The following is a 15,949-nucleotide window of genomic DNA, read 5'->3' as shown; positions in this document are numbered from 1 at the left end:
CCAATCCCATTCAATCCCAATCCAATCCTAATCCCAATCCCATTCAATCCCATTCAATCCCACTGTCCCCATATCCAGGACGTATTCAGGTCCATTCAGTCCCATTCAATCCCACTGTCCCCATACCCAGGACGTATTCGGGTCCATTCAATCCCAACCCCATTCAATCCCAATCCCAATCCCAATCCCATTCAATCCCACTGTCCCCATACCCAGGACGTATTCGGGTCCATTCAATCCCATTCAATCCCATTCAATCCCATTCAATCCCATTCAATCCCATTCAATCCCATTCTCCCCATACCCAGGACGTATTCGGGTCCGTTCCGCACCATCACGGTTCGGGACACGATGTCGGACCTCCCCGAGATCCGCAATGGGGCGTCAGCCCTCGAGATTTCCTACAATGGGGAACCTCAGTCCTGGTTCCAGCGCCAGATCCGTGGGTCGCAGTACCAGCCCATCCTCAGGGACCACATCTGTAAGGTACGCGCCATAGCCGTGCTATGGGGTGATGTGGGGCCCACCCCATATCTGTGCTATGGGGTGACATGGGGGTCTCATGGTATGGGGTGATGTGGGGCCCACCCCATATCCGTGCTATGGGGTGATGTGGGGCCCACCCCATATCTGTGCTATGGGGTGACATGGGGGTCTCGTTCTATGGGGTGACACGGTGGTCTGATGCTATGGGGTGACATGGAGCCCACCCCATATATGTGCTATGGGGTGCTGTGGGGTTCTATAGGGTTACCTGTGTATCTCATACAGGACATGAGCGCCCTGGTGGCCGCCCGGATGCGTCTCAATGGGGCACTATGGGGCTATGTGGTGCTATGGGGCCCTATAGGATGCTATAGGGTTACCTGTATCCCATATAGGACATGAGCGCCCTGGTGGCCGCCCGGATGCGTCACATCGCGTTGGGTCTGGTGTTATGGGGCCCTATAGGATGCTATGGGGGCACTATAGGGCCCTATAGGATGCTATAGGGTTCTATGGGGCACTATAGGGTTCTATAGGGTGACCTGTATCCCATATAGGACATGAGCGCCCTGGTGGCTGCCCGGATGCGTCACAATTGGGCGCTATGGGGTCCTATAGGGTTCTATGGGGCACAATGGAGTTCTATGGGGCACTATGGGGTTCTATGGGGCGCTATAGGGCCCTATGGGGTTCTATAGGGTTACCTATATCCCATATAGGACATGAGCGCCCTGGTGGCCGCCCGGATGCGTCACATCCCGTTGGGTCTGGTGTTATGGGGCACTATGGGGCTATGGGGCACTATGGGGTTCTATGGGGCACTATGGGGTGCTATAGGATGCTATAGGGTGACCTATATCCCATATAGGACATGAGCGCCCTGGTGGCCGCCCGGATGCGTCACATCCCATTGGCTCCCGGCTCCGACTGTGTGCTATGGGGCTATGGGGGGTTATGGGGCACTATGGGGCCCTATAGGGCACTATGGGGTTCTATGGAGCCCTATAGGATGCTATAGGGTTCTATAGGGCCCTATAGGATGCTATAGGGTGACCTATATCCCATACAGGACATGAGTGCCCTGGTGGCCGCCCGGATGCGTCACATCCCGTTGGCTCCCGGCTCCGACTGTGTGCTATGGGGCTATAGGGCACTATGAGGTGCTATAGGGCCCTATAGGATGCTATAGGGTTCTATAGGGTTACATATATATCCCATATAGGACATGAGCGCCCTGGTGGCCGCCCGGATGCGTCACATCCCGTTGGCTCCCGGCTCCGACTGGCGCGACCTGCCCAACATGGAGGTTCTGCTGGCGGACGGAACCAGAACCAGGAAACTCCGATACACCCACCACGACAGGAAGAACGGCCGGAGCTCAACGGGGGCAATGAGGGGGGTCTGCTCATGTGCTGAGGGTATGGACCCCAATAATGGGGGGGGACCCCAATAATGGGGTTATATGGGGTTATAGGGGGTTATAGGGGGTTATGGGGGGACCCACCACGACAGGAAGAACGGCCGGAGCTCAACGGGGGCTATGAGGGGGGTCTGCTCATGTGCTGAGGGTATGGACCCCAATAATGGGGGGGGGACCCCAATAATGGGGTTATAGGGGCACAATAATGGGGTTATAGGGGGGTTATAGGGGGTTATAGGGGGGTTATGGGGGGGTTAGATGGGGGGGACCCCAATAATGGGGGTTAAAGGGGGGGGAGACCCCAACAATGGGGGTTAAAGGGGGGTTAGATGGGGGGTGGACCCCAATAATGGGGGTTAAAGGGGGGTTAGATGGGGGGTGGACCCCAATAATGGGGTTAAATGGGGGTTATGGGGGGGGGACCCTAATAATGGGGTTAAATGGGGGTTATAGGGGGTTATAGGGGGGTTAGATGGGGGGAACCCTAATAATGGGGGACCCTAATAATGGGGTTATAGGGGGGTTATAGGGGGTTATAGGGGGGTTAGATGGGGGAGGGAACCTAATAATGGGGTTAAATGGGGGTTATAGGGGGGGGACCCTAATAATGGGGTTATAGGGGGGTTATAGGGGGTTATAGGGGGGTTAGATGGGGGAGGGAACCTAATAATGGGGTTAAATGGGGGTTATAGGGGGGGAGACCCCAATAATGAGGGTTAAAGGGGGCTTAAAGTGGGGTTATGGGGCAGTTATAGGGGGTTATGGGGTGGATATAGGGGGTTGTGGGGCAGATATGGGGGGTTATGGGGTGGATATAGGGGGTTGTGGGGTGGATATAGGGGTTATGGGGCAGATATAGGGGGTTATGGGGCAGATATGGGGGGTTATGGGACAGATATAGGGGTTATGGGGTGGATATAGGGGTTATGGGGTGGATATAGGGGGTTATTGGGCAGATGTAGGGGTTATGGGGTGGATATGGGGGGTTATGGGGCAGATATAGGGGGTTATGGGGTGGATATAGGGGTTATGGGGTAGATATGGGGGGTTATGGGGTAGATATAGGGGGTTATGGGGTAGATATGGGGGGTTGAGGTCATACACCCACCACGACAGGAAGAACGGACGGAGCTCAACGGGGGCAATGAGGGGGGTCTGCTCATGTGCTGAGGGTACGGACCCCAATAATGGGTTATAGGGGGGTTATAGGGGGTTAAAGGGGGGTTATAGGGGGTCATAGGGGGGTTATAGAGGGTTAAATGGGGGTTATAGGGGGTTATAGGGGGGTTATAGGGGGTTATAGGGGGTTAAAGGGGGGTTAAATGGGGGTTATAGGGGCGTTATAGGGGGTTATAGGGGGTTATAGGGGGTTATAAGGGGTTATAGGGGGTTATAGGGGGGTTATTGGGGGTTATAGGGGGTTATAGGGGGGTTATAGGGGGTTATAGGGGGGTTATAGGGGGGTTAGATGGGGGTTATAGGGGGGTTAGATGGGGGTTATAGGGGGTTATAGGGGGGCTATAGGGGGTTATAGGGGGGTTATAGGGGGTTATAGGGGCTTAAATGGGGGTTATAGGGGGTTTATAGGGGAGTTAAATGGGGGGGGACCCCAATAATGGGGTTAAATGGGGGTTATAGGGGGGTTATAGAGGGGGGGACCCTAATAATGGGGTTAAAGGGGGGTTAGATGGGGGGGGACCTTAATAATGGGGTTAAAGTGGGATTAAATGGGGGGGGACCCTAATAATGGGGTTATAGGGGGTTAAAGGGGGGTTATAGGGGGGTTAGATGGGGGGAGGGACCCTAATAATGGGGGTTAAAGGGGGATTAAATGGGGGGTGGGTCTCCTGTGCTGAGGGTAGGGACCCTAAAAAGGGGGGGGGAACCCTAATAATGGGGTTAAATGGGGGTTATAGGGGGTTACATGGGGATTAAAGGGGGGTTATAGGGGGGTTATAGGGGGGTTAGATGGGGGTTATAGGGGGGTTAGATGGGGGGAGGGACCCCAATAATGGGGTTAAATGGGGGTTATAGGGGGTTATAGGGGGGTTAGATGGGGGGAGGGACCCCAGTAATGGGGGTTATAGGGGGATTTAATGGGGGGTCTGCTCCTGTGCTGAGGGTACGGACCCCAATAGGGGGTTATAGGGGCACCAATAATGGGGTTATGATACCCTATATGGGGTTATAGGGGGTTATAGGGGGGTTATAGGGGGGTTATATGGGGGTTATAGGGGGTTATAGGGGGTTATAGGGGGGTTATAGGGGGGTTATATGGGGGTTATAGGGGGGTTATACGGGGTTATAGGGGGTTATAGGGGGGTTATACGGGGTTATAGGGGGGTTATAGGGGGGTTATAGGGGGTTATAGGGGGGTTATACGGGGTTATAGGGGGTTATAGGGGGGTTATAGGGGGGTTATATGGGGGTTATAGGGGGTTATAGGGGGTTATAGGGGGTTAAAGGGGAGTTATAGGGGGTTATAGGGGGGTTATAGGGGGTTAAAGGGGGTTATAGGGGGTTATAGGGGGGTTATAGGGGGGTTATAGGGGGGTTATAGGGGGCTATAGGGGATTATAGGGGGTTATAGGGGGTTATAGGGGGGTTAAATGGGGTTAAATGGGGGCTATAGGGAGGGGACCCACCACGCCAGGAAGAACGGCCGGAGCTCAATGGGGGCAATGAGGGGGGTCTGCTCATGTGCTGAGGGTGGGTCATAAATGGGATTAAATGGGGGTTATAGGGGGGTTATAGGAGGCTAAAGGGGGGTTATAGGGGGGTTATAGGGGGGTTAGATGGGGGGAGGGACCCTAATAATGGGGTTAAATGGGGGTTATAGGGGGTTATAGAGGGTTATAGGGGGTTAAAGGGAGGTTATGGGGGGACCCACCACGACAGGAAGAACGGCCGGAGCTCAATGGGGGCAATGAGGGGGGTCTGCTCCTGTGCTGAGGGTAGGGGCACTAATAAGGGGGGGGACCCCAATAATGGGGTTATAGGGGCACAATAATGGGGTTAAATGGGGGCTATAGGCTATATAACCCCTATATCTGCCCCATAACCCCTATATCTGCCCCATAACCCCTATATCTGCCCCATAACCCCCTATATGTGCCCCATAACCCCCCATATCTGCCCCATAACCCCCTATATGTGCCCCATAACCCCCCATATCTGCCTCATAACCCCTATATCTGCCCCATAACCCCCCATATCTGCCCCATAACCCCCTATATCTGCCCCATAACCCCCCATATCTGCCCCATAACCCCCTATATCTGCCCCATAACCCCCCATAACCAACCCCATAACCCCTATATGTGCCTCATAACCTCCCATAACCCCCCATATTACCCCATAGGGAAGCCGTGTGACCCCATAACCCTATATCTGCCCCATAGGGAAGCCGTGTGACCCCATAACCCCCCATAACCCCCTATATTACCCCATAGGGAAGCCGTGTGACCCCATAACCCTATATCTGCCCCATAGGGAAGCCGTGTGACCCCATAACCCCCTATATCTGCCCCATAACCCCATAACCCTATATCTGCCCCATAGGGAAGCCGTGTGACCCCATAACCCCCTATATCTGCCCCATAACCCCATAACCCTATATCTGCCCCATAGGGAAGCCGGGTGACCCCATAACCCCCTATATCTGCTCCATAACCCCATAACCCTATATGTGCCCCATAGGGAAGCCGTGTGACCCCGCAGACCGCCAGTTCAACACGCTGATCCCGTGGTGTCTGCCCCACACCGGGAACCGCCACAACCATTGGGCCGGGCTCTATGGGCGCCTGGAGTGGGACGGGTTCTTCAGCACCACCGTCACCAACCCCGAGCCCATGGGGAAGCAGGTCAGCCATGACTTCTATGGGGTTTCCTTCTTTTCCCCATTGATTTAGGATTTTCTCCCACATTTTTATAGGATTTCTTCTTTCTTTCCTCCATTTCTCCCCCTTTCCCTCCCCAATTACTCCCATTATGTTTCTTATCTCCCCCCATTTCCTTATGACCCTTTTCCTCTCCCCATATCTTTGGGGTTTCCTTCTTTTCCCCATTTATTTGGGAATAATTTAATTTATTTCCTCCCCCATTTTTATAGGATTTCTTCCTTCTCTCCTCCATTTCTTCCCCTTTCCCTCCCCAATTTCCTCCGTAGGGTTTCTCTTCTCCCCCCATTTCCTTATGACCCTTTTCCTCTCCCCACCTCTATGGGGTTTCCTTCTTTTCTCCATTGATTTAGGATTTTCTCCCACATTTTTATAGGATTTTTTCTTTCTTTCCTTCATTTCTTCACCTTTCCCTCCCCAATTACTCCCATTATATTTCTTACGTCCCCCCATTTCCTTATGACCCTTTTCCTCTCCCCATTCATTTGGGGTTTCCTTCCTTACCCCATTGATTTAGGACTACCTTCCACCCCCATTTTTATGGGATTTCTTCCTTCTTTCCTTCATTTCTTCACCTTTCCCTCCCCAATCACTCCCGTTATGTTTCTTACCTCCCCCCATTTCCTTATGACCCTTTTCCTCTCCCCATATCTTTGGGGTTTCCTTCTTTTCCCCATTTATTTGGGAATAATTTAATTTATTTCCTCCCCCATTTTTATAGGATTTCTTCCTTCTCTCCTCCATTTCTTCCCCTTTCCCTCCCCAATTTCCTCCATAGGGTTTCTCTTCTCCCCCCATTTCCTTATGACCCTTTTCCTCTCCCCACCTCTATGGGGTTTCCTTCTTTTCTCCATTGATTTAGGATTTTCTCCCACATTTTTATAGGATTTCTTCTTTCTTTCCTTCATTTCTTCACCTTTCCCTCCCCAATCACTCCCATTATGTTTCTTACGTCCCCCCATTTCCTTACGACCCTTTTCCTCTCCCCATTCATTTGGGGTTTCCTTCTTTTCTCCATTGATTTAGGATTTTCTCCCACATTTTTATAGGATTTCTTCCTTCTCTCCTTCATTTCTTCCCCTTTCCCTCCCTCATTTCCCCCATTAAGTTTCTTATCTCCCCCCATTTCCTTATGACCCTTTTCCTCTCCCCACGTACTTAGGGTTTTCTTCCTATCCCCATTCATTTTCCCCATTCATTTTGGATTTCCACCCCCATTTTTATAGGATTTTTTCCTTCTCTCCTTCATTTCTTCCCCTTTCCCTCGCCCATTTCCCCCATAGGGTTTCTCTTTTCCCCCCATTTCCTTATGACCCTTTTCCTCTCCCCACATATTTAGGGTTTTCTTCCTATCCCCATTGATTTAGGACTACCTTCCACCCCCATTTTTATAGGATTTCTTCCTTCTCTCCTCCATTTCTTCCCCTTTCCCTTCCCCATTTCCTCCATTAAGTTTCTTATCTCCCCCCATTTCCTTATGACCCTTTTCCTCTCCCCACATCTTTAGGGTTTTTCTTCCTATCCCCATTCATTTTCCCCATTCGTTTTGGATTTCCACCCCCATTTTTATAGGATTTCTTCCTTCTCTCTTCCATTTCTTCCCCTTTCCCTCCCCAATTCCCCCCATTGGGTTTCTTACCTCCCCCCATTTCCTTATGACCCTTTTCCTCTCCCCATTCATTTGGGGTTTCCTTCCTTACCCCATTGATTTAGGACTACCTTCCACCCCCATTTTTATAGGATTTTTTCCTTCTCTCCTCCATTTCTTCACATTTCCCTTCCCCATTTCCCCCATTAAGTTTCTTATCTCCCCCCATTTCCTTATGACCCTTTTCCTCTCCCCACATATTTAGGGTTTTCTTCCTATCCCCATTCATTTTCCCCATTCGTTTTGGATTTCCACCCCCATTTTTATAGGATTTTTTCCTTCTCTCCTCCATTTCTTCACATTTCCCTTCCCTATCTACTCCATAGGGTTTCTCTTCTCCCCCCATTTCCTTATGCCCCTTTTCCTCTCCCCACTCATTTGGGGTTTCCCTTATAGGGCCGCGTCCTTCACCCCGAACAACACCGCGTCGTCAGCGTCCGTGAATGCGCCCGTTCCCAGGGCTTCCCCGACACCTACCGCCTCTTTGGGAACATTCTGGACAAACATAGACAGGTTTGGACCCCCCCCCAACCCCATAGAACCCTATAGGCTCAGCCCTATAGCGCCCCATAGATTCTATAGGGTTTTATTTGGGACCCACAGGTAGGGAACGCGGTGCCGCCGCCCCTGGCCAAAGCTATAGGGCTGGAGATCAGAGCCTGCGTCAGGGCCAGGATGAGGGAGGAGAGCGGAGCGGCCGGAGGTATGGGGTGATGCTATGGGGTGGGGATCCTATAGGGATCCTATGGGGTTGGGATGGATCCTATGGGGTTGGGATGGATCCTATGGGGTTGGGATGGGTCATATGGGGTTGGGATGGATCCTATGGGGTTGGGATGGATCCTATAGGGATCCTATGGGGATCCTATGGGGTTGGGATGGATCCTATGGGGTTGGGATGGATCCTATGGGGTTGGGATGGATCCTATAGGGATCCTATGGGGATCCTATGGGGTTGGGATGGGTCCTGTGGGGTGGGATGGGTTCTATGGGGTGGGATGGGTTCTATGGGGTGGGATGGGTCCTAGGGGGTGGGATGGGTCCTAGGGGTTGGAGGTGGGTCCTATGGGGATGGGTTCTATGGGGTGGGGTGGGTCCTATGGGGTTCTATGGGGTGGGGATCCTATGGGGTGGGGTGGGTCCTATGGGTTTCTATGGGGTGGGGATCTTATGGGGATCCTATGGGGTGGGGTGGGTCCTATGGGGTCCTATGGGGTAGGGATCCTATAGGGATCCTATGGGAATCCTATGGGGGTCCTATGGGGTTGGGATGGGTCCTATGGGGTGGGGATGGGTTCTATGGGGTGGAGTGGGTGCTATGGGGTGGGTTCTATGGGGTGGGTTCTATGGGGTGGTGATCCTATGGGGTGGGGATGGGTCCTATGGGGTGGGTCTTTTGGGGTTGGGATGGATCCTATGGGGTTGGGATGGATCCTATGGGGTTGGATGGATCCTATGGGGTTGGGATGGATCCCATGGGGTTGGATGGATCCTATGGGGTTGGGATGGATCCTATGGGGTGGGGATGGGTCCTATGGGGTGGGTCTTATGGGGTTGGGATGGATCCTATAGGGATCCTATAGGGATCCTATGGGGTTGGGATGAATCCTATGGGGTTGGGATGGGTCCTGTGGGGTGGGGATGGGTCCTATGGGGTGGGGATCCTATAGGGATCCTATGGGGATCCTATGGGGTTGGGATGGATCTGATGGGATCCTATAGGGTTGGGATGGGTCTTATGGGGTGGGGATCCTATAGGGATCCTATGGGGATCCTATGGGGTTGGGATGGGTCCTATGGGGTGGGGTGGGTGCTATGGGGTGGGGATCCTATGGGGTGGGTTCTATGGGGATCCTATGGGGTTGGGATGGATCTGATGGGATCCTATAGGGTTGGGATGGGTCTTATGGGGTGGGGATCCTATAGGGATCCTATGGGGATCCTATGGGGTTGGGATGGGTCCTATGGGGTGGGGTGGGTGCTATGGGGTGGGGATCCTATGGGGTGGGGTGGGTTCTATGGGGTGGGATGGGTCCTAGGGGTTGGAGGTGGGTCCTATGGGGATGGGTCCTATGGGGTGGGATGGGTTCTATGGGTTTCTATGGGGTGGGGATCCTATGGGGATCCTATGGGGTGGGGTGGGTCCTATGGGGTTCTGTGGGGTTGGGATGGATCCTATGGGGTTGGGATGGGTCCTATGGGGTGGGGTGGGTGCTATGGGGTGGGGATCCTATGGGGTGGGTTCTATGGGGATCCTATGGGGTTGGGATGGATCTGATGGGATCCTATAGGGTTGGGATGGGTCTTATGGGGTGGGGATCCTATAGGGATCCTATGGGGATCCTATGGGGTTGGGATGGGTTCTATGGGTTTCTATGGGGTGGGGATCCTATGGGGTGGGATGGGTTCTATGGGTTTCTATGGGGTGGGGATCCTATGGGGATCCTATGGGGTGGGGTGGGTCCTATGGGGTCCTGTGGGGTTGGGATGGATCCTATGGGGTTGGGATGGGTCCTATGGGGTCCTATGGGGTAGGGATCCTATAGGGATCCTATGGGAATCCTATGGGGGTCCTATGGGGTTGGGATGGGTCCTATGGGGTGGGGATGGGTTCTATGGGGTGGAGTGGGTGCTATGGGGTGGGTTCTATGGGGTGGTGATCCTATGGGGTGGGGATGGGTCCTATGGGGTTGGGATTCTATAAGGTAGGGACCCCATAGGGTTGGGATGGATCCTATGGGGTTGCGGTGGGGCTATGGGGTGGGGATCCTATAGGGATCCTATGGGGTGGGGATCCTACAGGGTTGGGATGGAACCTATGGGGTTGGGATGGATCCTATGGGGTTGGGATGGATCCTATGGGGTTGGGATGGATCCTATGGGGTTGGGATGGGTCCTATGGGGTTGGGATGGGTCCTATGGGGTGGGGATCCTATAGGGATCCTATGGGGATCCTATGGGGTTGGGATGGGTCCTATGGGGTGGGGTGGGTGCTATGGGGTGGGGATCCTATGGGGTGGGGATCCTATAGGGATCCTATGGGGTTGGGATGGATCTGATGGGATCCTATAGGGTTGGGATGGGTCTTATGGGGTGGGGATCCTATAGGAATCCTATGGGGATCCTATGGGGTTGGGATGGGTCCTATGGGGTGGGGTGGGTGCTATGGGGTGGGGATCCTATGGGGTGGGTTCTATGGGGATCCTATGGGGTTGGGATGGATCTGATGGGATCCTATAGGGTTGGGATGGGTCTTATGGGGTGGGGATCCTATAGGGATCCTATGGGGATCCTATGGGGTTGGGATGGGTCCTATGGGGTGGGGTGGGTGCTATGGGGTGGGGATCCTATGGGGTGGGTTCTATGGGGATCCTATGGGGTTGGGATGGATCTGATGGGATCCTATAGGGTTGGGATGGGTCTTATGGGGTGGGGATCCTATAGGGATCCTATGGGGATCCTATGGGGATCCTATGGGGCTGGGATGGGTCCTATGGGGTGGGGTGGGTGCTATGGGGTGGGGATCCTATAGGGATCCTATGGGGTTGGGATGGATCTGATGGGATCCTATAGGGTTGGGATGGGTCTTATGGGGTGGGGATCCTATAGGGATCCTATGGGGATCCTATGGGGTTGGGATGGGTCCTGTGGGGTGGGATGGGTTCTATGGGGTGGGATGGGTCCTAGGGGTTGGAGGTGGGTCCTACGGGGATGGGTTCTATGGGGTGGGGTGGGTCCTATGGGGTTCTATGGGGTGGGGATCCTATGGGGTGGGGTGGGTCCTATGGGGTTCTGTGGGGTTGGGATGGATCCTATGGGGTTGGGATGGGTCCTATGGGGTCCTATGGGGTAGGGATCCTATAGGGATCCTATGGGAATCCTATGGGGGTCCTATGGGGTTGGGATGGGTCCTATGGGGTGGGGATGGGTTCTATGGGGTGGAGTGGGTGCTATGGGGTGGGTTCTATGGGGTGGTGATCCTATGGGGTGGGGATGGGTCCTATGGGGTTGGATGGATCCTATGGGGTTGGGATGGATCCTATAGGGATCCTATGGGGATCCTATGGGGTTGGGATGAATCGTATGGGGTTGGGATGGGTCTTATGGGGTGGGGATCCTATAGGGATCCTATGGGGATCCTATGGGGTTGGGATGGGTCCTATGGGGTGGGGTGGGTGCTATGGGGTGGGGATCCTATGGGGTGGGGTGGGTTCTATGGGGTGGGATGGGTCCTAGGGGTTGGAGGTGGGTCCTATGGGGATGGGTTCTATGGGGTGGGGTGGGTCCTATGGGGTTCTATGGGGTGGGGATCCTATGGGGTGGGGTGGGTCCTATGGGGTCCTGTGGGGTTGGGATGGATCCTATGGGGTTGGGATGGGTCCTATGGGGTCCTATGGGGTGGGGATCCTATAGGGTTGGGATGGGTCCTGTGGGGATGGGTCCTATGGGGTCCTATGGGGTGGGTCTTATGGGGTTGGGATGGGTCCTGTGGGGTTGAGGATGGGTCCTATGGGGTGGGGATCCTGCGGGGTTGGGATGGGTCTTACGGGGTTGGGATGGATCCTATAGGGATCCTATGGGGATCCTATGGGGTTGGGATGAATCCTATGGGGTTGTGATGGGTCCTGTGGGGTGGGGATGGGTCCTATGGGGTGGGGATCCTATAGGGATCCTATGGGGTTGGGATGGATCCTATGGGGTTGGATGGATCCTATGGGGTTGTGATGGGTCCTATAGGGTTGGATGGATCCTATGGGGTTGGGATGGATCTTATGGGGTTGGGATGGATCCTATGGGGTTGGGATGGATCCTATGGGGTTGGGATGGGTCCTGTGGGGTTGGGATGGGTCCTATGGGGTTGGATGAATCCTATGGGGTTGTGATGGGTCCTATGGGGTTGGGATGGATCTTATGGGGTTGTGATGGGTTCTATGGGGTTGGGATGGATCCTATGGGGTTGGGATAGATCCTATGGGGTTGGATGGATCCTATGGGGTTGGGATGGATCCTATGGGGTTGGATGGATCCTATGGGGTTGGATGGGTCCTATGGGGTTGCAATGGGTCCTATGGGGTTGGGATGGGTCCTATGGGGTTGGGATGGATCCTATGGGGTTGGGATGGGTCCTATGGGGTTGGGATGGATCCTATGGGGTTGGGATGGATCCTATAGGGATCCTATGGGGATCCTATGGGGTTGGGATGAATCCTATGGGGTTGTGATGGGTCCTGTGGGGTGGGGATGGGTCCTATGGGGTGGGGATCCTATGGGGATCCTATGGGGTTGGGATGGATCTTATGGGGTTGGGATGGATCCTATGGGGTTGTGATGGGTCCTGTGGGGTGGGGATGGGTCCTATGGGGTGGGGATCCTATAGGGATCCTATGGGGTTGGGATGGATCTTATGGGGTTGGATGGATCCTATGGGGTTGGATGGATCCTATGGGGTTGGGATGGATCCTATGGGGTTGGATGGATCCTATGGGGTTGGGATGGGTCCTATGGGGTTGGGATGGATCCTATGGGGTTGGGATGGATCCTATGGGGTTGGGATGGATCCTATGGGGTTGGATGGATCCTATGGGGTTGGGATGGATCCTATGGGGTTGGATGGATCCTATGGGGTTGCAATGGGTCCTATGGGGTTGGGATGGGTCCTATGGGGTTGGATGGGTCCTATGGGGTTGGGATGGATCCTATGGGGTTGGGATGGGTCCTATGGGGTTGGGATGGATATTATGGGATTGGGATGGATCCTATAGGGATCCTATGGGGTGGGGATGGATCCTATGGGGTTGGGATGGATCCTATGGGGTTGGGATGGATACTATGGGATTGGGATGGATCCTATAGGGATCCTATGGGGTGGGGATGGATCCTATGGGGTTGGGATGGATCCTATAGGGATCCTATGGGGATCCTATGGGGTTGGGATGAATCCTATGGGGTTGTGATGGGTCCTGTGGGGTGGGGATCCTATAGGGATCCTATGGGGATCCTATGGGGTTGGGATGGATCTTATGGGGTTGGGATGGATCCTATAGGGATCCTATGGGGATCCTATGGGGTTGGGATGGGTCCTATGGGGTTGGGATGGATCCTATGGGGTTGCAATGGGTCCTATGGGGTTGGGATGGATCCAATGGGGTTGGGATGGATCCTATGGGGTTGGGATGGGTCCTGTGGGGTTGGATGGATCCTATGGGGTTGTGATGGGTCCTATGGGGTTGGGATGGATCCTATGGGGTTGGATGGATCCTATGGGGTTGGGATGGGTCATATGGGGTTGGGATGGATCCTATGGGGTTGGATGGATCCTATGGGGTTGGGATGGGTCATATGGGGTTGGGATGGATCCTATGGGGTTGGATGGATCCTATGGGGTTGGGATGGATCCTATGGGGTTGGGATGGGCCCTATGGGGTGGGGATGGATCCTATGGGGTTGGGATGGATCCTATGGGGTTGGGATCACCCCATAGACACACACTGACCCCCATCTCCTTCCTCCTCAGCCCCCCCAGGCCCAGAGAAGATGGAGACGACAACAACCGCGGCCTACTGAGGCCTACTGAGGCCTACTGCGGCCTACTGAGGCCTACTGAGGCCTATTGAAACCTATAGAGGCCTAATGAAGCCTATTGAGGCCTGAGGCCTACTGAGGCCTACTGCGGCCTACTGAGGCCTACTGAGGCCTACTGAGGCCTACAAGGCCGCCCCACAGACACATGCACTGATTTACTTAACCCCCCTATTCCCCCCCCAAAAAAAACAAAAACCACCCGATTTTATTTGAATTTCGCATTTTCTTTCCCCTTTTTTCTGCTTTTTCTTGCGTTTTTTTGGGTTATTTTTTACATCATCCTCTCTATTCTTCTCCCCTCCCTATCCGCCATTAAACCCCCCGCTCTTTCCATCACTTTAACCTGTTTTTATGCCTATCGAAGAGAACCGGCCGCTTTGTACAAGTGGGAATTGATACTTTATGTAGTTTTTTATATGTTGTAATATTTCTTCAAATAAATCTCTCCTATAAATTATAAACCCGCCGCCATTTTCTTGCCCTTTCCGCCTCCTTCAGGCTTCTCCTCGCCCGCTAGGCCTCAGTGCTACGCGCGTTGCTTAGCAACCACCCTTTTAGCCTCTCACTTCCGGTTGGGTGCAGGAAGTGAGGCGCCATTTTGTAGCAAGCTCTTACTTCACTTCCGCCCCCCTCAACTTCCGGTGGGAGCTACCGGAAGTGAAGGGCCTTCTTCCGGTGGAGGAGCGTGAGGGGAGAAGGGAGCGCGATGCCGACGGGAGACTACGAGTGAGGGGGGGGGGGAGACATTTTGGGGCTAAAATGAGCTATTATGGGTTAAAATTGAGCTCTTATGGGGTTAAAATGAGCTGTTATGGGGTTAAATGGAGGCGTTATGGGGCTGAGGGGGGCGAGGGGTGGATTGAGGCCTACACGGGATTGAGGCCTACTCAGGCCTGAGGCCTACACGGGATTGAGGCCTAGTCGGGCCTGAGGCCTACTCGGGATTGAGGCCTACTCGGCCCTGAGGCCTACACGAGATTGAGGCCTACTCAGGCCTGAGGCCTACATGGGATTGAGGCCTAAATGGGGGGGGGGGGCTGTTGGGGGTCTGAATTGAGGCTTATGGGGGAGTTTGGGGTCTGAAATGGGGTTTTATGGGGCTCTGAGGCTGTTGGGGTCCCCATTGGGGTCTTATGGGGGGGGAATTGGGGCCTATGGGGGTCTGAATTGGGGCCCTATGGGGGGAATTGGGGGTCCTGGGGGGGCAGTTGGGGGTCTGAGGTTCTTGGGGGTCCCCATTGGGATCTTATGGGGGGGAATTGGGTCCTAGGGGGGGAGTTTGGGGTCTGAATTGGGGTCTTATGGGGGTCTGAGGCTGTTGGGGGTCCCAGTTGGGGTCCTATGGGGGGGGACTTGGGGGTCTGGGGTCCTATGGGGGCTGTTGGGGGTCTGAATTGAGGCCTATGGGGGGAGTTTGGGGTCTGAATTGGGGTTTTATGGGGGTCTGAGGCTGTTGGGGGTCCCCATTGGGATCTTATGGGGGGGAATTGGGGCCTAGGTGGGGAGTTTGGGGTCTGAAATGGGGTCTTATGGGGCTCTGAGGCTTTTGGGGGTCCCAATTGGGGTCCTATGGGGGGGGACTTGGGGGTCTGGGGTCCTATGGGGGCTGTTGGGGGTCTGAATTGAGGCCTATGGGGGGAGTTTGGGGTCTGAATTGGGGTCCTATGGGGGTCTGAGGCTGTTGGGGTCCCAATTGGGGTCTTATGGGGTCTGAATTGGGGTCCTATGGGGCTCTGAGGCTGTTGGGGTCCCAATTGGGGTCTTATGGGGTCTGAATTGGGGCCCTATGGGGGGATCTATGGGGCTGAAGCTGTACCCCCCCCCCATAGCTCCAAGCCCAGCTGGGCCGATCAGGTGGAGGAGGAAGGAGGAGAAGATGGTGAGTGTGAGACCTTCGGGCCCTATATCCCACCC

At 54.3% G+C, this 15,949-nt stretch overlaps 1 protein-coding gene across 1 annotated transcript in view; it reads left to right on the top strand.

Annotated features, from left to right (window-relative positions):
- Positions 1-14,496, top strand: part of LOC107307247 (DNA (cytosine-5)-methyltransferase 1-like) — a 42,584-nt gene extending 28,088 nt beyond the window's left edge. Inside the window, 6 exon segments of the mRNA XM_085535850.1 lie at positions 309-486; positions 1,709-1,904; positions 5,606-5,769; positions 7,850-7,966; positions 8,057-8,156; positions 13,968-14,496. Coding sequence (XP_085391976.1) covers positions 309-486; positions 1,709-1,904; positions 5,606-5,769; positions 7,850-7,966; positions 8,057-8,156; positions 13,968-14,017 — 805 coding nt within the window. The 3' untranslated portion in view covers positions 14,018-14,496.
- Positions 14,497-15,949: the final 1,453 nt, after the last annotated feature.

This window comes from Coturnix japonica, unplaced genomic scaffold (assembly GCF_054131305.1).
Source record: "Coturnix japonica strain WE unplaced genomic scaffold, WE-NBRP24 Scf197, whole genome shotgun sequence".
Classification (NCBI taxonomy): domain Eukaryota; kingdom Metazoa; phylum Chordata; class Aves; order Galliformes; family Phasianidae; genus Coturnix; species Coturnix japonica.
This window is presented reverse-complemented; position numbering and strand designations above follow the sequence as displayed.